Source organism: Clupea harengus, chromosome 10, assembly GCF_900700415.2.
Source record: "Clupea harengus chromosome 10, Ch_v2.0.2, whole genome shotgun sequence".
Lineage (NCBI taxonomy): Eukaryota > Metazoa > Chordata > Actinopteri > Clupeiformes > Clupeidae > Clupea > Clupea harengus.
In genome coordinates this window covers 23,747,468-23,766,157 of record NC_045161.1, presented here as the reverse complement: position 1 = coordinate 23,766,157, position 18,690 = coordinate 23,747,468, and the positions used below count along the sequence as shown (strand labels likewise).

Genomic DNA, 18,690 nt, shown 5'->3' with positions numbered 1-18,690 from the left:
GAGAGAATATTACCGTGCTTGATTTCGACGATATTATGCATCCTTCTGTCGAAAGCTAAAGAAGGAAACAGGCGATGGTCTAAGAGGCCTATACATGGCCTGAATGTCATAATTTTGCGAAATAATGATTTCTCGAACCACCTATGAACTATAGTAATTATAACCATCTATTATTTGGCATTAGCATTTACATTGGCATAGTAAAATCACCATATTTAGACAAAAAAATGATCCTGCCCTAAATTTATTTCTGCTGAATCACGTAATATTGACTAAAACCACGGCTGGTCCCAAATACATACATGTTGTGACCACGCATGTTAAAGCGAGTTTTAAAGGCCTGAACTGGGTTGAAATTTTCCCAACAGGCTTAACCTATAGTAAACCTCCTCCAAGGCGGACTCCTGTTAAATATAATTTCATATTCAGCCACTAGGGGGTAGGCTACGTAAACAATAGAACAAAATCCTCCACAGGCCTGACTGCAGTGGTTTGCAAATCACCTACTAAGACACATTTGATTGGAGTCCAAGATACTGTGAAATTCTGAGTGATTCATTTCTCAAAGTCTAAATCCACATGCCATCCACTGCCATGTTCCACTGCCTCTGTTCAGGGCTGAGCCCCTGAACCTCACCATATATACAGTCCTGCATCAATAAACACTGCCAAAAACACTTTCTGTGCAAAGGCATCTTTCTGCATACCAGGGAGAGTATTTACATGTAGTCATTCTGAGATCATCTACAATCATGAATAAATTGTTCTTTCAAGTCATGTTGGCAGAGTTCAGGAGAGAGGATAGATTCTGCCAGACTCTTTAATTGTGTTGCCTATAACCACCTTTTGGAATACACACTAAAACCATCTAGGTCTAGCACTACAAACATTTGTATTAGTCTAGCATGTCACACAAGGCCTATTAACTGACTGGCTATAAATTGTTTGTTTTTTTTCAAACGGGAACCTTTTTACAACCATTTTATTTAGCCAAACATGTCTTTGCATATTACAGCATCCCCCAGTGGCCAAATTATCATCCACCATCTTAGGAAGGGGTCCTGAGTACATAAACCAAGTTTTGTGTCATCAAAGAGTTGTTGGGATATTATCTTTCTGTAAGCATCGTAAATTGCAATACAAATACAATGGAGGGATTTGCAGATAAATTACCTTCAATACTTGCTGTGTCAGATTGCATGACAGGTTCGGGAAAGTACTGATCATGATGATGTAGGTATCTCAAAAACTCATGTAGCAAATATGATACAACAGGCGTTATAGGGTTAGGTAAAACAAACATGGCATACATTGGGTAAACAGAAGAGGATGCATTTACACTAATATTTGTAAAAACAACATGAGGAGGCTGATACCAATATGGACTGCTAAACCAAAAATGGCCGCTGTATTGGCATTACCAATATAACATACAGCCTTTAGTCCCAAGAACTGGAGAAAAAAAACTCAGACCTTAAGATGTAACGGTTGAGCCACATTTCATCATTCTGTGAAGACACAGTGAATCGTAGTTTTAAAGTAATGTGCAGTTACTTACATTTCCCAAATTTTGACTCCCATATATTTCAGAACCTACCAATCCTTTGAATCAATAAACCAAGATTATGCACTGAAACAGCACATATAAGATTCCTTAGGTTTCCAAAAATGTCAGGAACTTTGTGATTGTGTCGGCTCAGACTCCAAGCACAGGCTTCAAGCACAATGTGCAAACTGCCCCAAGCAGTAAAAAGACTGAATGATTTTGTAAATGTTCCGTAAGGATTTAATGTCAAAATAATTTTGAATATAGACCAAACCATGTCAGAGGAAAACGGGAAAACATAGTGCAACTTGTTGTAGCGACATTTTATGAATTACTTGAGCCTACAAAATTCCATTAAAATTGGCCATTCATATAAGAATTAGCTGCTGAAATTTGGTTGGCCATAGGCAACCATTTTGTTGAGCGAGCCAAATGAAACTTTAGGAAATGTGAGCAAATATTGCCAAGCATAAGCATACCAAATTTTAGCTTAAACGGTTCTTCAGATATTGAGATTTGACAGTTGCAGCATCCCTTCTGGACGAAATTTACTAAATCTGGCGAGTGTCAAAAAATGTGGTAGTGATGTAGCCAAATTCCATGAACTTTGAACCTTTACATCACAATACATTGTCTAATGAAGCGGTAGATTTTTCATTTCACATTAGTCACTAGGTGGCGCTACTCCAAAATGTAATCATAATGAACTAGGTTAATGCACCTCGTAGAGGCCAACCTGCCAATACATTTAGTACATTTGTGTAAGTTGCAGCGCTCATGATCGAAATTTGCAGTGCGTCAAATGTGGTAGTGATGTAGTGTGTTAGATTTAATACACTTTGAACCTTTATACCACAAGGTATTGGCTAGTGAAGAGTTAGATTTTTGCAATATTTAGTTACCACTATTTCACAAATGAGTCGTATTAAGCTGGGGTCAGGCGCCTCATAGAGGCTAACTTGGCATAAAAACACCACATGTGTGGCAATCATGCCAAGTTTCATGTAGATTGGTGAAGTTTCCATCAACCGTAGTGGCTTTATACCCTGGCGAATCGAGAGTTAATCCACCTTCTCTAGCGAATCGATTTATTATTCGGTTTAGAAAATGTTATACAAATGTCAAGCGTTTCCACTCAATATTTCCAATTCGCATGGTCAAATTCGCATTAAAAAGTTGGATGGAAACGGTTTCATCTGTGAAAGAAACGTTTGTGATGTGTTCATCAAAACAATGATTCTTCGTGAAGGTAGCCTAATGAAAAAGAAGAAATTGCGTCGATGTTAGTCTTACAGTTACAATCGTATCTTTTAAGATCACACGTAGATTAGAAACACGATGTTGGGCGTTGTAATTACTTCGTTCTACCTTAAAACGTTTGATGGGCGGAACTGAAACTCTATCTGTCAGGGAGGTGTGTAATGATCGTTCGCACAGACCACGGGTAGTTGGTGAAGCTGTTCGGTGTGTACGGTATATGCTTGTATACAAAGTCTTGGAAGTAGGACATACCGGCACACGAGTATGGCGAAATAACACTCAGAACACTTTTAGTAAGTTATTTTTATTACTTTGAACTGAGGAAACAAACAAATATTTCAGTTATTTATTCTCTCAAACGTGTCTATGGCCAGGTTTACACTCAAATAATGTAATCCACCAACGAAGGCAGAAAACATCTCAACGGTGAAGTGAAAAGTCTTATGCAAGTTGTTATAGCCTACAACGTATTTAAGTATGTATGTTGCGTTAATATCACCTGCATGATTTGTGTTTGGACCTTAATTAAGACACGTTTTAGTTTTATCAGAGTATGTATGTCTAAGAATAGGCTACACTGCATAGATTATCACTGACCAAGTGATGTTCGGTTGGAGGTCATGGAATGTCGTGGATTTGAAGGGGGCACGACAGACAGGTGACCAAGCCATGTGAGCTGGTGCTGAAGAACGTTTGGTATTTCGCTCTGAGTGAAAATAGTTTTTAGAAGATACGTTGTAACAAAGGTATGCTCCATGCAGGGCTATGTTATAAGATTGGATGACTTTTGTAAAAAGAGCGAGTTGAGGACTTTTCAGAAGGAGAAGTGCGTGACTAACGCAGACTCTTTGGGGTAAAAGTCTGAGAAGTGGCAGTTCTTGCCTGTTAATCCACGAGTCCTCTGAAAGGCTTCTGAATCTGAAGAGCACAATTCAGCCATTGTCAGCTTTGTGGCACAGGCCCAACTCTGGACTTAATCTTTGTTTTTCAGAACAATTATGCCCTTCAAAATCTGCAGATTGATTCAAATGAAATGTCTTAAATTGATTTGTCACAGTTAAGTTGTAGGCTAAATTAGAAAATTGATCAGCATAGTCAACAATAGCCTAATATTAGTTCTGATAATGAATAGTGCATTACTGCCAGTTAGAGACCTATGTGAATTGACGTGTTTGCCTGAAAAATACCTCACTTCTAAAACAAATGTGGGAACTTGTCCTAACATTAGTGAATGGAGACATGCTCCATCATGTACTATTGTGATACAAACCCTCAGAGCAACGTGAAATATGTTACAATTAAGCTTAATTATTGACCCTGGCTTTACTTTGTTCCAACCTGTAGTCTTTGACTTTGTTCCAACCTGTATTGTTTCTTTACTGAACACGCCAACAACAAAAGTCTGACAATATGTTGAAGACATGTTTTTCATTTGTGGTAGAGGACTTCTAAAAATGTCTGAAATCAAAGTGATCTAGATATTTGAAGTCATCACACAGTTGATGGGAAAGAAATCACTGGTGATGATGGTCTATCATAAATGTCATTATGCAGAGATATACAATCGTCTTGGACAGCCTGCTCCTGAAAAACTTGAATTGTCATGTTTTGTAAATTGTCTTTATTTATATATTGGTATTTTAAAGCCTTTTGTTTGGTTGAATCTGTGCATGTTATTTTTGTACTTAGCAAAAGGCACTCAGTGTGTGATGCCCGCCTGTTTTCTGCGCAGTTATTCCCACGATTACGTTTCTGTTGCAGAATGCTCCCTTTCAAGTATTAATTCTTTTGAAATTGAAAAGAAAATCTATAATCTTCAAAATCCTACTTGAAGTAAATATTCTTTCAAACATGTGAGTGTTATTGTTATGAACACGAAGACTTTCACAAATCCTTTGATGTGGCAATACAAAACACAGCTGACAGAACATGCCTAACTCAAAGCAACCCTCTCTCTCCTGCCCCCACATCTGTTGAGTCTAACCCTGTTACTGTCGGTCAGCAAACTCTCCCTCTCTGTTTACTGTCCAAACTTTGGCAGAAATTTCAGCCTCTTTAACACTCAGATCCTCAGCCATGGCCTCAGAGGACTGGGATTCAGAGCTCCTGGAGGAGCCCCTGTTCATCCTGGAGAGTGGCGAGGTGTACAGGAACCCCACGGAGGTCAAGATGAGCCAGATTGTGCTGCCTTGCCATGCCAACCACTGCGGGGAGGTCAGTGTGGGCCAGCTGCTGAAGTGGATGGACTCCACCGCCTGCCTCTCAGGTGAGCTCCGTGGGGAGGACACACACCGGATGTGTCTGTACTCTGAAGTTCTGTTAAAGGAGAACACAGAATACCCTTTACCTGCAGGCAAGACGTTGAGTGAAAACGTTCTTAGAGGACACGCTGGCCCGTGTAAACATGTTGGTCATGGAAACACAGACAACCCCCCACTTACCTGTGCCTTCCCTTGTTCATACAAACCACCAACAAAGACTGGAGGTGTTAGCTACTGAATGTCTATGAAGGGCCATTTTGCACTGATTGTGAGGGCGTTATCTTATCTCCTAGATATGAATGTCCATCATGGCCAGTTGCGTGACATGCATTGAATGACAAATAACTATAGATAGCCTGGAATGTAACATTGTTCAATGTATTTGTTTTAACCTGTAAACAAACAACAATACTTTGTTTATCTTAAAAATGTAAGGCATTAGCATGTAGTGTATTTGCTTCAACACGTTGTTGTAGTCTATTCACAAATTCCTGTAATTCCTTTCTTTTCCCACAGCTGAAAGGCATGCTGGATGCTCCTGTGTAACTGCCTCTGTTGATGATATCCACTTTGAACACACCATTGGGTAACATGCATCACAATCTAACTGACTTTTACATCTCTTTCTAAATGAATAAGTATGTAAGTAGTAATGTAGATTAATACTCATTATTACTGTTTTATGTCTCTCTCCAGTGTGGGCCAAGTTGTTCATATCAAAGCCAAAGTGAACAGGGCATTCACATCCAGCATGGAGGTAGTTCTTCACACACTTTTTATACATTAAGACTTAATTACATCATTTGTGATTTAAAAGTATTTAATTCATCATTTTGTTGATTAGACTTGGCTACTGTGCTTATTTTGAAGTGGTGATGCCAGTAGCTTTCTCATTCTTCCTCAGGTTGGTTTAGTGGTTAGCTGTGAGGACCTTTTCAGTGATCAACAGTGTAAGGTGTGCCATGCATTTGCCACATTTGTAGCACGACGGACAGAGGCGGGGAAGGTAAGGATGTTGTTCAGGTGCAGATATAAATGTTCAAAGTCAAAGTAGTCAAAGTAGCTTTATTGTCAATTTCTTCACATGTCAAGACATACAAAGGAATCGATAGGACGTTTCCCATTCTCCCACGGTGAAACATATAAAGTGCACAGGCACAACAGATAAGACAAGACATTTCCTAATACTAAGTAAACATACAGATTCACGTACAGCAGCAGACGTTTCTGTAAAGTGAGGTTATGGTAGTGCAAAAAGGCAATTTGGTAATAGCAGCAAAAAACATCCTGTAAGATGTATTTGTGACATTTACAGTGCAAGTAGAACAGTAAAGTGGTTATGGTAAACGTAATACAGTGGTGAGAACCTTTTCAGTGATCAACAGTGTAAGGTGTGCCATGCATTTGCCACATTTGTAGCACGACGGACAGAGGCGGGAAAGGTAAGGATGTTGTTCAGGTGCAGATATAAACGTAGTGATAAAAGTGTTGCATAACTTGTTGCTCTGGGGGTTCTTAAACTTAGAACAGCTATAACTGTGAAAGTAGAAAAGCAGTTTACAAACCATTATTTTTTCTTTTTTTCACTTACACCATTTCAACCAGTGCCCAACAAAAGTTAATTCACAGTTGTCGTGATATTATTTTCAAGTCGTGGCAGTCCGTCCATCAGTTTCATCCCCTGTCACCTGTGTGACTGTGTGTAGGTCCAGTTGAAGCAGGTCATCCCGCACACGCAGGCTGAGCAGGTGGAGTATAGCCTGGCGGCCGAGAGGAGGAGGATGAGGCTCATTCATGCAGAGACCATCAATGATCTCCTCAGCTGGAGCACATCTCAGACAGGTACTGGACCATACCCTACCTCTCCTCAAAATAACGTCTCCTAACTCTTTGGCTTTTGTCGGACGTATGCTGCTGCATATGTGTTTTGCCTCTGAAAGGGGTACTCTTGGGAACTCTAACTCTAGCTGCTCTTTAAGTCCAGCAAAACTGAAATGTAAGTTCTATGGCACTTTGTTTTCAATGTATTTTCAATAGCTCTGCTCCGTGCCTGCGTTGCGCCTCATTCATAAGTTGCTTTAAGTAAAAGCATCTGCCAGATGACTAAATGTAAAATGTAAATGTAATGACTAAGTAGAAGTGGAAACTTGTCTCGGCTCGGAAACTAAAAAAAAATCCTGCCATGTTTCTGCTTCAGTGCCACTGCAGTGAATCAGCTGATTGCCCCCATCACTTCTGCTTTTGGTTGACTGACAGAACTTATGACTCGATTCAAGCCTTTCCCCCCGTCATTAAGCGTCCCTTGCCACACGTTACATGGCGTAAGATTAGCTTAAGCCTTTGAGGTTAGGAAACGGCGGATAAGTTATTCGTTTTTTTGGGTATGTGAGTGTGTGATGTTTGCTACCCAGGTCCCGAGTGTGAGGAGCACCAGCACGCTGTGGCAGCGGAACGCACCAGGGTGGAGAGTGTAGAGCTGGTGTTGCCACCCCATGCCAACCACCAGGTCAGCACATTCGGAGGGCAGATAATGGCCTGGATGGAAAATGTGGCCACCATCGCCGCAAGGTGAATCACAGAGCACAACATTATGTTGTAATAGGCTTATTTTGTCATTGCAATATATTCAAATTTGCTTCATGTCTTGTGACCTCCAAAAGTGACTTTGACTTATGCTCTGTTCTCATCTTTTCCCATCTTGTAGCCGACTGTGTAACGCTCATCCAACACTTAGAACAATTGACATGTTCCACTTTCGAGGCCCATCTCACATAGGTGACCGCTTGGTTTTGAAGGCAATTGTCAACAACGCCTTCAAGAAAAGGTATTTCTCCTCAAAATACAAGCGTAACAGTTGTTACTGTCATTAATATCCTTCATTTACATGTTTATTTACAATGTCATTAACACCAAGTCTGAATTTATCCATGATAAACCACAGTATGGAGGTAGGTGTGTGTGCTGAGGCCTATCAAGGAGGTGAGCCACTACGCCACATCAACAGTGCCTTCATGACGTTTGAGGTGCTAGACAGTGACAAGAAACCGCGCACACTGCCCCGCATTCGACCTGAACCAGTGGTAAGACCACGCTAATGCTGCAAGGCTGATGCATTCCAAGCTACAACTCAGAATTAGGTGCATTCCCTCACAACTGAGAATGTTAGAGGTGCTTATCCCTAAATACCCCAGTAATGCCGGATTGTTTTTCAGCTCAGCTGCGGAAAACCGTTCTCTTTTTTTTCTGCCTGCATCTTCTCACACACACTGATTCTTGAGTCTTACTGGATCCACAGGATGGGAAGCGCCGGTTCCAGGAAGCCATTGCCAGGAAGAAAATTAGACTGGATAGGTGCGTGCTGGAAACACCAATAGATTCTTCAAACATTCAACTGATTTCCCATGTGTATTTCCCACATATATTGAGTCTAGTGCTTTGAAAAAGGTGGTGGAAAATGTCCAGCTACAGAGAGTTACTCCATGTACACTGTGCTTTGTTTCAGGAAGTACATAATTTCCTGCAAGCATACTGAAGTGCCATTATCTGTTCCTTGGGACCCCAGTAATCAGGTAGCGCTGCAAATACGACAATAAAGATAATTACATGTATTTCACTTTACATGTCAAAAGGTTGACCCCTGACTTGGAATTGTTCTCTTCGACAGATTTACCTCAGTTACAACAATGTGTCTGCCTTAAAACTGTTGTCTGCTCGGAGCAACTGGGTATTGTCTTCAGAAAAAAAAAAGGTTGGAACTAGTAGCAGCTTTTACTCACTGTCATGGATAATTTGTAGTTTTAATTTTCTAATTAGGAATGAACAGTCGACTGACTTGAGTATTTATTCCAGGTGAGCTTGTATACATTAGAGGAGAACCAGAAGCTGTGTTTTAAGGTGGAGACACATGTGAACGTACCAGCAGAACAAGTGTTTGTGCTTCTGTCCGATCTGACGCGTAGGAAGGAGTGGGACAGGCATTATGAGTATGTACTATTACGAATATTTTAAGTATGCAAAAATGAGGATGAAACAAATATTTTTTTTTCTGGTTATTTTGTACCTCATTATTAGTATGCTTAGGTTGGTGGTACTTATAATGGTGATGACAACAGCAATAATAATGTTATTATTGTTGTTAATTATGTGTTGTGCTCATGTTTCAAAGAGAGTGTGAGGTAATAAACCAAGCCGATGAGGATGACACCATCTACCGAGTGGTCACTCCCTCGGCCAGAAAGGGGGGCAAGGACCAAGACTTCATTATGCTGGCCTCACGGAGGCGTCCATGTGACCCGAGGTAGGATGTTCTCAGAAAAACACCACTTCTTATTTTCCCATTAGCCTTGTAACCTAATCTAGCCTTCACATAAAGCCCCCAGATAGTATTCTCTCTCTCTCTCTGGCTCTCCACCTGAATTAACTGTCACTCTCTCTCTCTAGCTCTCCACCTGAATGAACTGTCTCTCTCTCTAGCTCTCCACCTAAATGAACTGACACTCTCTCTCTCTCTCTGGCTCTCCACCTGAATTAACTGACACTCTCTCTCTCTCTGGCTCTCCACCTGAATTAACTGACACTCTCTCTCTCTCTAGCTCTCCACCTGAATGAACTCTCTCTCTCTCTCTCTAGCTCTCCACCTGAATGAACTGACACTCTCTCTCTCTCTCTGGCTCTCCACCTGAATTAACTGTCTCTCTCTCTGGCTCTCCACCTGAATGAACTGACACTCTATCTCTAGCTCTCCACCTGAATGAACTGTCACTCTCTCTCTCTCTCTGGCTCTCCACCTGAATTAACTGACACTCTCTCTCTCTCTGGCTCTCCACCTGAATTAACTGACACTCTCTCTCTCTAGCTCTCCACCTGAATTAACTGACACTCTCTCTCTCTAGCTCTCCACCTGAATTAACTGACACTCTCTCTCTCTCTCTCTCTCTGGCTCTCCACCTGAATTAACTGACACTCTCTCTCTCTAGCTCTCCACCTGAATTAACTGACACTCTCTCTCTCTAGCTCTCCACCTGAATTAACTGTCTCTCTCTCTAGCTCTCCACCTGAATGAACTGACACTCTCTCTCTAGCTCTCCACCTGAATTAACGATCTCTCTCTCTCTCCTTTTCATCCCTCTTTAGCGAGCCTTACCTTATTGCCCTGCGCTCGGTGACTCTGCCCACTCACCCACCAACTGAGAACTTAAACCGAGGAGAGATTCTCTGTGCTGGTTTCACTATTTCGGAAGAGTTGGACAACCTTACTAAGGTACGAAAATAAAAACTTTATAATGGATAAAAAAGTCAGCAGTATTCACAAGAGATCAGCACAGCTTTGAAATGTATCCCACCTGTGTTTTTCTCAGATCTCCTACTACAACCAGGCCACTCCAGGAGTCTTACCTTACATTTCAACTGATATCGCAGGACTTTCCTCAAAATTCTCCAATACCTTTTCCGCCTGCAGCGAGTTTCTAGAGAGGAACAGAGACAGCCTTGCCTCACATTCCCCCTCTGAGCTTTGAAGGAACCGGGATGGCTGGAGTCTCCACTTCTGTAAAAGAAGCTGAAGTCTCTGAGATTCATAACTCTTGCCTTCTTCAGAGCTGTCCTGACTGCTTTAGACTCTGGCATAAACACTGTTGTTAGATGCTTATGAATTCTCATTTCATGATTGATTATTTATTACACGTTAGTGGTATCTGTCCTGACATTTTCCTGAGAATGTAGTATTGTTATGTTCAAAAACACCTTTGCAGATGCCAGTTGGTTTATTTTATAACAGGTCATTGTAAGGCAATGTAACACAGGTTTCATGCAGTGATACTGTGTAGCAATTCATAGCACTTTACAGCAATTACGGTATCAAAAATAAGACATGCTTTTGTAATGCCACAGGAGATTACATTATTGTGAACTGGATGCACGGGTTCAGTTCGTTACCACCATCAACTCATTCTAGGGTGCAACTGTGTAGTTTTTGGTGCCATTAAATTTTTTCTTTGTCCCACGGAAACGATGACATGATGGGTATGATTTAATTTGATTACAAAAAACAGGCCTTGGCATCCAATTAAATGCAAAGTTGTCAGTAATCTTAATATGCACAATCAAACACAATACATTGGAATATTGAGCAAGTCTGGTATACTCATTATATCAATACTAATAATTAAGACAATGTTGCAGGGCAAGAAGTATTTTACATTTTTGGCAAAAACTACATAACAATCCTTTAAATAAGATTTCCTTTCGGTTACAAAGTCATCTTGGCTCTAGTAGGCATTAGGTAAATGGCACCATTGCATATTAAGTAAAAGGCAATACAGGTGTCATTTTGCATATGATAGATTATATACATATGTACTGTAAGTGTTTGATGTCTGTACATGAATGAGAACATGATGTGGAGTACTGGAAGAAAAGTCATTTGGCATTTGGAGAAGAATTTTTTTAAGGACTTAAGTAAAAGAGAATATTAAAAAACACCCAGGTTTTTCTTTCGATGGTTTATCTGTTGTCTTCTGCGATTTGTGGTGTTTGTGAGATGTCTGAGTGTTTTTCGTTTAAACTTTCCTTCAGATTTATGTGGGTTTTCTCAAGCACCAGGGATATCCTGGCCGCTGTCTTTACGTTACTGGCTTTTATTCTAGCCGCCCGGACCTTGGCTGCCCGCATCAGGTTATTGTGCAATGTCTCTTTGTAGGTTTCCAAGGTCTTTTGATACCTCCTGGCACTTTCTTTATTGAACTGTTTCCTACAACAAAATGAAGCAGTGTAAACAATAACACAGTTTTTGAAAGCATGAACATTGCATGAAAAGGATCATACCACCAGATCTTGGTCTGTACCTGTGCTCGAAGTACTTCTGGACCCGCTTCTTTTGCCTCGCTGCGTGTGCCCGGATGGACGTCGTCAGGCTTTGCCTCTCTTGCAGCATGATGTTTCGCCACTCTCGGGTGCTCTGGCTGGCTATGACCTTACACAGGGAGATGTGGCGGCAGCATAAGTCATCCACCTTAGCCTGCTCCTCGCGCTGAAGCTTCTTTCTCTCCAAGAACAGGGCGTACCTCTCCTTGACCAGCTGGATTTCTTGGTTCTGACGGGCCTTCAGCCGCAGCAGCGTGTCCTGCAGCTCCACCTGCTCCTGCTCTCTCCGCAGCAGCACCTTCTCCCTGCAGCCCTCAATGAAGACGTCTCTGTGTTCCCTGGCCTCCTTCCTCCTTGCCCGGGCTTGCACGACGTGCTCAGCCCTCTTCCTGTGCATCACGTCACGCTCGCGTGCCCTGTGGCCTCTCTCGATGATGTGGGAGACCTCCAGGTTGATGCCGGCATGGCAGTGGTCTATCAGCCTGTGCTCGGCAGTGATCATGGGGAAGCGAGGGCGCAGGGGTTTCTTGGGACTCGGCTTCTGGGTGTGGAAATGGCTGATGTCCCCCTGCACATCCTTGCCCACCTGCTGCCGGGAGAGGAGCATGTCGGTGACAGGGTCTGCTTGGTGGAGCATAGCTTTGTAGCCAAACGTGTGGATGCCTGTCATCTCGAGTGCCAGCTTTTGCATCTCGTCAGACATGTCCTTGACAACTGTCCAGAAATAGGAAATGTGATTTCATCAAAATACAAATCAAGAGTGCTAAATCTGAAAAAGCCAACAAAAAAGACACATTACCTTTGTCTTCGGGTGTGCCTAATCTTAAAACGTTATTGTGCTGTGGGGTTTTGGTGGGTGGAAAGCATGATTTCAATTTTTTATCATCAGTAGCTGAGAGAGCCTGTTCTTCACATACACCCTGCATCAACACAAAATTACTTGTGTATGAGATTGATTAAGTACAGTAACTCAGTGATACTATGAAACATATAGTTAGCTAATCTTACCTCTTCAGTGTCAGCGAGCAAGTTCACAACAAGCTTCATGTTCAAACCCCCTTTATTCTGTTCCTAGGTGGTAAATAAATTATGTAAACAACATGTTTATTTACAATGTCTGGTAACTACAGCTTTATGTATAAATTACATAATTCATAATTTTAAAGTACCAGTTATCAAACCAACATGCCTTGTAGCTCACATGTTTATGTTTGTCAACCACAGGTACTGTGAGCAAGGCTGGCTGTTTGTCAGAATAAGAAGTGTCTTCGCTTGTGGCCTCAGATATGATGGGTGAAAGCTGTCTTTTTCTCACTCGCCAGTGCCATATTGTACTTGTGATACTGACGATGTAAGATAAATAAGTATTAATATGTTTTGTTTTTTTCCTCATAGTAATCCCCTACACACTTTACACATTTTCATCCTGGCATTATTAAGGGTAAGTGTCTAGATAACAGCACCTCCCAAATTAGTAAATGTGAGTGCAGTGGTGAAACATAAAGGCATTTTACTTAAGAGTTTTCCTGGTAAGATGACCTCTAATCCATTTCTGGATAACTAAAGTTGGAGAATACATTGCTTGGATCTGATTAATCTTTGAGATTATCTTCACGACCAACTTCATTTCAATCTTGAAGGGTTCCTGAGGGTACAGACAAACTGTTCAGAGCAAGCATGCGTAGTCCTACAAAGTTCAATACAAATACACTCATATGGTTGCATTGCACAGAACAGGAGGATGGACCAACACTAACCATTTTTGAGGCAGGGTGAAGATCAACTGCTAAATTAGGGGTCATTTTTTTGAATTTAGGAGTAAGTGTAAAACCTTCGATGATCTCCTCATCAGCAATGACGTACTTGTCCAAAGCTTTCAGTGACCACAAGCTGTTGACAATGCAGTGCCTGTAGCTTCCCCTCAAGCTCAAGGGTGTGTCATTCAGGGTCAGAGCATACAAGTTTGGACAGCCAGATAACCCTATAACATGCTGTCTGGTTGACATATTGTTGTCATGAAGATTTAGTAGCTGCAGTTTCTTAAACCTTTTCCAAAAGTCTACATCGGGTAGTTGTGTTATCTGAAATTGACATGGACACGTTTGTTGTAATCCACATAATAGCATGTTTTATCTAAATTTTCATTAAATACAAAACACATTTTTGTGGCTATATTTCTGGCCTGTACTTACCTGATTTCCACTCAGATCTAACTTCACCAAATGCGCACACTCTGACAAAGCAGCTATGTTGGTGATGAAGTTGTCGGCTAGGATGCAAATCCTCAATGACAGGCAGCTTTCAAAATTCGCCACATTTTTAAGCATAAAGCTGCCCAGTCTGACCATCACAATTTCCTGTAGGGTAGCCTTTTTACCCTCATGCTCCAACAATCCATGATGCAAAATTAGTGATGCAGTGCAGCTTACGAGAAACTGCTGAGCTTCAAGGATATCCATTCAGCCTGTTTATGGTAGTCACATCGTGTCACTAAAGTAATGAGATGTCAATCGGTTAATAAAAGATATAACATTCACAAGAATCCAAGATGATTATTACAATACAAGCTCAAACAAGTTAGTATGTCCTCCTTTATAATAAAATACATGTAGTTATAGCCTACTGAAAGGTATCCGATTTCAGAAAGAATTAGCTAGCATGTTATCAACTTACCTATAACTAAACCTTTGCTGTCCTCCTCATTCCAACTAACTCGCTTCTAAACCGTTGTCATGACAACCGTGTGGCAGAATGAAAAACAATAAAGTGTTTGCATTTATGCAAGGCCTGTAAGACTTCATCATAATTAATTCTATTTTGTACAACGATTCTGTTTTTATCTATCCGTCGCATTTTATGCAATGTCAGGTCGTTTTTGTGTGTTCTGGTCGAGCTCAGTTTGTGAGTCACGTGGCTTAAGTGACGCGCTTCAAATACGGAAGTGCTGAAGTGGCAGCCATCTGGCAAACCTCGGTGGTTTCATTATTAATAAATGTCTAAATTACTATAATTGTTGTGCATTTGAAGTAGTATCTGGTTGAACTATCTCAGTTGTCACGCTGACAAAAGTATGGTGCTTTAAATATATCATTAATCATGACTGAACGCGGAAATGAAATGCTGCAAAGGGCGACCAGGGAAAAACTGGAAAAGTTCAACAAAATAAGGGGTAGGCTTACTGTAACATAAAATATCCATGGGTTCGCTGCATTAACCAGTAAAAACATTATGAATCATCACACATTTGTACAAATATAACGTTACACCTATTGGGTTTTACGGAGTGGTGTCTCTAGAACTATACCACATATCTTCAGATGGCTAAGCATGACCTGGAGGTCCGGAGTCAGATGGGTCATGCATTGCATTGCTCTGGCCATTTATGCTGATATTGCTTACTGTATCAATTTGGGTTGGATAATGGCTACATCATGATTAAGGTATGCACTGGGGTGACATAACTACCCATTCACTTCAGATACAGATCAATTCAACTTGCCACTATGTCCATATTTTTGTCAACCATATGCAGGTAAAGAGGTGAATCCTGGAGAATTCTGGGACCTTGTTGTTCTCACAGCTGTGGATGAAGATCAGAGAGTTTCTTATGAACTTCAGATCAAAGACAAACTTGGCAGAAAAGAACTACCTCTTGGTGTTCCCTATCACGTGTTTGCAGATCCACCTGGCTGTAAAATCGGTGGGTAGCCAATCTCTCAGTCTCCATTTTGATATGTTCTGTTTTGACAATTTATCAACCTTTTTCTGCTGTGTGATTATAGGAAATGGAGGTTCAACTCTTTATTCACTTCAGCACCTTGAGAAAATGTATGGCAAGGCCTTATTTTCATCCAGAGTGATCCTGATCCATGCAGGTTTGTGACGTTTACTTATACTGTATCGTTTGGGTTAGCCTGACAAAGAACAGTGTGCCAAAACACGTTGAACTTTGAACACTGAATTAAATAAAAATTTGTGTCTTGCTGGATTTTGTATACCTTGAAATTTACTTCCAAGTAATCCAAGCACTTTGTGAGTTGGTGAAGTTGCGCAAGAATAAGAGCCTTTTAAATGACTAAATGTAAGAATTATCCTCCATCCTCCAATACTGTAATGTTTGGAGCTTGATTCAGTTTATTGAAGACAAAAGTTGATTGTGGAAAAGACTGCACTTATACATGAACCTTTGGGTATGATGTGTGAGTTATAGCATGGCACTGTGTTTCCACAGGTGGATTCAGCCAACGTCTGCCCAGTGCCAGCGCTTTGGGAAAGATCTTCACTGCCCTTCCATGTGGAGAACCTCTGTATCAGATGCTGGAGCTCAAGCTGGCTCTGTATGTCGACTTCCCTGTCCACATGAAGCCAGGTTTGCTGGTGACGTGTGCAGACGACATTGAACTCTACAGCATCCCAGAAGGGCAGAGCATCAAGTTCAACAGATCCGGTTTCATGGCTTTGGCCCACCCTTCTTCGCTGACCATCGGTACAGGGCATGGGGTGTTTGTGTTGGATTCTGGGGAAAACTCTGGAATCTCTGAGATGGTATATACGTCCTGCCAGCAGTTTTTGCACAAGCCAAGTGTTGATAAAATGCATAAAACAGGTGCAGTTCGCAGTAGACAGGACAACTGTGAGTCTGTAAGCGATGCAGAATTTGTGTACACAGACAGCACGTACTATATGGACTACTCTACTTCAATGACTCTGCTGAACGTGCTCAAAGAAGTTGAGCCATTAACCTGTGAGGTGGATGCATATGGGGACTTTCTCCAGGCTCTGGGGCCGGGAGCCACTGTAGCATACACTAACAACAGCGCCAACGTCACCACGAAGGAGAGCAGCCTGGTGGACATCCGGCAGAAAATATTTAATCGCCTGAAAGGCACCCCTCTTAATGTCATCCTGCTCAACAACTCAAAGTTTTACCACATCGGTACCACCGAGGAGTACCTCTTTCACCTGACTGAGGATCCTTCTCTCAGAGAGGAACTAGGCCTTCTGCCCATTGCCTTTAGCGTCTGTGACTGCAAAGACCCGGGGTCCCCCGTGGCTTGTGTTATGCACAGTGTTTTGCATCCCAGTGCGGTCGTGTCCCCAGGGTCAGTAGTGGAGTTCTCCAGGCTCGGCGCAGATGTTACAGTAGGTGAAAAGTCGATCGTTAGCGGGTGCTGGGTTGACGCAGGACTGTCAGTTCCCTGCCAAACCTTTATGCACTCACTATCCGTCGACCTAAATGGGAGCGTCGGGTTTGTGACGGTCGCTTTCAGCATAAAGGACAACCTCAAGCTCAGTGTAGCCAGTCCTGCTGAAGCGAGTTCCCTGAAGTACTTTGGAGCAAGCCTAGTGGAGTGTGCAGAGCGCTGGGGCCTGTCTCTGGAGAGCCTGCGTTTCTCTGGAGACAAATCTGCATGCAGCCTGTGGATCGCCTGCATCTTCCCAGTCTGCCCTGACCTGAGGAGTTCAGTCTCCACGAGCCTGCAGATGGTCCTGGCTCTGCGGGGAAACTCCACAGTCCCGACGCTCAAGGACCTCAGGCTTGTCTCACTGCAGGAGGCCCTGCAGAACAAAAACCTGGAGGAGATGCTGAGGTTCAGAAGGGGCCTCTATGAGGACATTACGAAAGAGAAGTAAAATAGAAACATTCGATCGTGTACGTTGGCCAAATAATGATGTTATGTAATAGTGTGTGCATAAGAAATTTCAGAAAAAAATGGGATAAGGTTTCATTAATCACAGCCAATATTTTTGCAAGGCTAGAGAGCTCAGAGTTTTTTCCATTTTAAATGTCATTCTTTTAGTAGATGCTTTTATCCAGAGGGAATCAGTTTGTGTGTCCTTAGGTTTTGTACTGGGCTGGTATACTGTATAAAAAAGAACATGTATATTTAATGTAATTGAAATCAGGTTTAATATAATACAATTTGTTTGGTTTAAATCTTGACGAATGATCATGGAAGTATTTGATTATTGAAGAAGAGCAAATTAATGATGAGTTATTTATTGAATTAAACAACTTTCTTAAACGAAATTTACTTAAACTGTTCATTATTCCATGTATACTTTCTTTACAGTCCTATGAATAGTCACTACACACAGCTCTATGTGAGATACAGTGTTGGCCTGTCTTAGATTAGGTTGCTCTGGAATCCCTGTGAAGTGTCGTGCTGCATCTGGCAAAGTGTTGGAAAGCCTCAGTATCCTTCAGTCTTACCAAATAGAGATTAAAGTCTGCTCGGAAGAACGCCACCAGCAGTAGCTTTAAATAATCTTTCAGAATGCATTTAAGCTAATTCTTTACACCTCAGCTCCAGGACCACGGTATAGGATGAATGAATTGTGAGAATGTGAAATGTTAATCAAGTAGAGCTTTAATTTTTCCTCCTGAAAACCTCCCACAAGAAAAGGCTTCATGCCATGTCCCAGGATGCATTTTAAGCCCCTACTTAGTGCCCAGTTTGAAGGGAACAGAATAGGGTGACTCAGTCATGAAAATGAAAAAATGCCAGTCAAACGCTAGTTTTCCGCAGCAGAGGTGAAAATTAAGTGAAATGTCAGAGTAGAGTGATTTGAGTGTCATAAATGCAGCTTGTTGCTTTAAGGGTTGCACGGGTTTACTGGAAAATGGGCACCTGTTGTTTAAACGAAGCCACAGCTCGGCCTATGTGTGTGTGAGTGTGTGTGAGTGTGTGTGTGTGTGTGTGTGTGTGTGCGTGCTCTATCTGTAGTAGAGGCACGCTCTCGGAGGGGAATCAGCTGTCA

At 41.7% G+C, this 18,690-nt stretch overlaps 4 protein-coding genes across 7 annotated transcripts; 2 read left to right on the top strand and 2 right to left on the bottom strand.

Annotated features, from left to right (window-relative positions):
* Positions 1 to 2,961: 2,961 nt before the first annotated feature.
* Positions 2,962 to 11,562, top strand: acot11b (acyl-CoA thioesterase 11b). 3 transcript variants are annotated; one of them, XM_012821873.3, is made up of 16 exons: positions 2,962 to 3,099; positions 4,873 to 5,072; positions 5,584 to 5,653; positions 5,764 to 5,824; positions 5,972 to 6,073; positions 6,774 to 6,909; positions 7,479 to 7,635; positions 7,772 to 7,891; positions 8,009 to 8,147; positions 8,363 to 8,418; positions 8,570 to 8,636; positions 8,732 to 8,815; positions 8,917 to 9,050; positions 9,233 to 9,364; positions 10,201 to 10,327; positions 10,425 to 11,562. In XM_012821873.3, exons 2-16 carry the CDS (start codon positions 4,883 to 4,885, stop codon positions 10,581 to 10,583), a joined length of 1,734 nt encoding a protein of 577 aa, XP_012677327.1. In that variant the 5' UTR covers positions 2,962 to 3,099; positions 4,873 to 4,882; the 3' UTR covers positions 10,584 to 11,562. The 3 variants fall into 3 exon arrangements, with proteins under 3 accessions (XP_012677327.1, XP_031430336.1, XP_012677326.1); XM_031574476.2 differs by having other exon boundaries at positions 4,848 to 5,072; positions 6,780 to 6,909; XM_012821872.3 differs by having other exon boundaries at positions 4,848 to 5,072.
* LOC116222041 lies at positions 11,556 to 13,075 on the bottom strand. The gene is made up of 4 exons (XM_031574478.2): positions 12,937 to 13,075; positions 12,728 to 12,848; positions 11,910 to 12,642; positions 11,556 to 11,815 (listed from the first exon to the last, which is right to left on the bottom strand). Exons 1-4 carry the CDS (start codon positions 12,973 to 12,975, stop codon positions 11,569 to 11,571), a joined length of 1,140 nt encoding a protein of 379 aa, XP_031430338.1. The 5' UTR covers positions 12,976 to 13,075; the 3' UTR covers positions 11,556 to 11,568.
* On the bottom strand, positions 12,969 to 14,678 carry LOC105895230 (leucine-rich repeat and IQ domain-containing protein 3). 2 transcript variants are annotated; one of them, XM_031574479.2, is made up of 5 exons: positions 14,602 to 14,678; positions 14,121 to 14,418; positions 13,686 to 14,009; positions 13,443 to 13,573; positions 12,969 to 13,271 (listed from the first exon to the last, which is right to left on the bottom strand). In XM_031574479.2, exons 2-5 carry the CDS (start codon positions 14,385 to 14,387, stop codon positions 13,061 to 13,063), a joined length of 933 nt encoding a protein of 310 aa, XP_031430339.1. In that variant the 5' UTR covers positions 14,388 to 14,418; positions 14,602 to 14,678; the 3' UTR covers positions 12,969 to 13,060. The 2 variants fall into 2 exon arrangements, with proteins under 2 accessions (XP_031430339.1, XP_031430340.1); XM_031574480.2 differs by having other exon boundaries at positions 13,180 to 13,573.
* Positions 14,679 to 14,866: 188 nt separating this feature from the next.
* On the top strand, positions 14,867 to 17,959 carry fpgt (fucose-1-phosphate guanylyltransferase). The gene is made up of 4 exons (XM_012821847.3): positions 14,867 to 15,097; positions 15,461 to 15,628; positions 15,711 to 15,803; positions 16,160 to 17,959. The coding sequence occupies exons 1-4, from the start codon at positions 15,025 to 15,027 to the stop codon at positions 17,560 to 17,562; spliced, it is 1,737 nt and encodes a 578-aa protein (XP_012677301.2). The 5' UTR covers positions 14,867 to 15,024; the 3' UTR covers positions 17,563 to 17,959.
* The last annotated feature ends 731 nt before the right edge of the window (positions 17,960 to 18,690 follow it).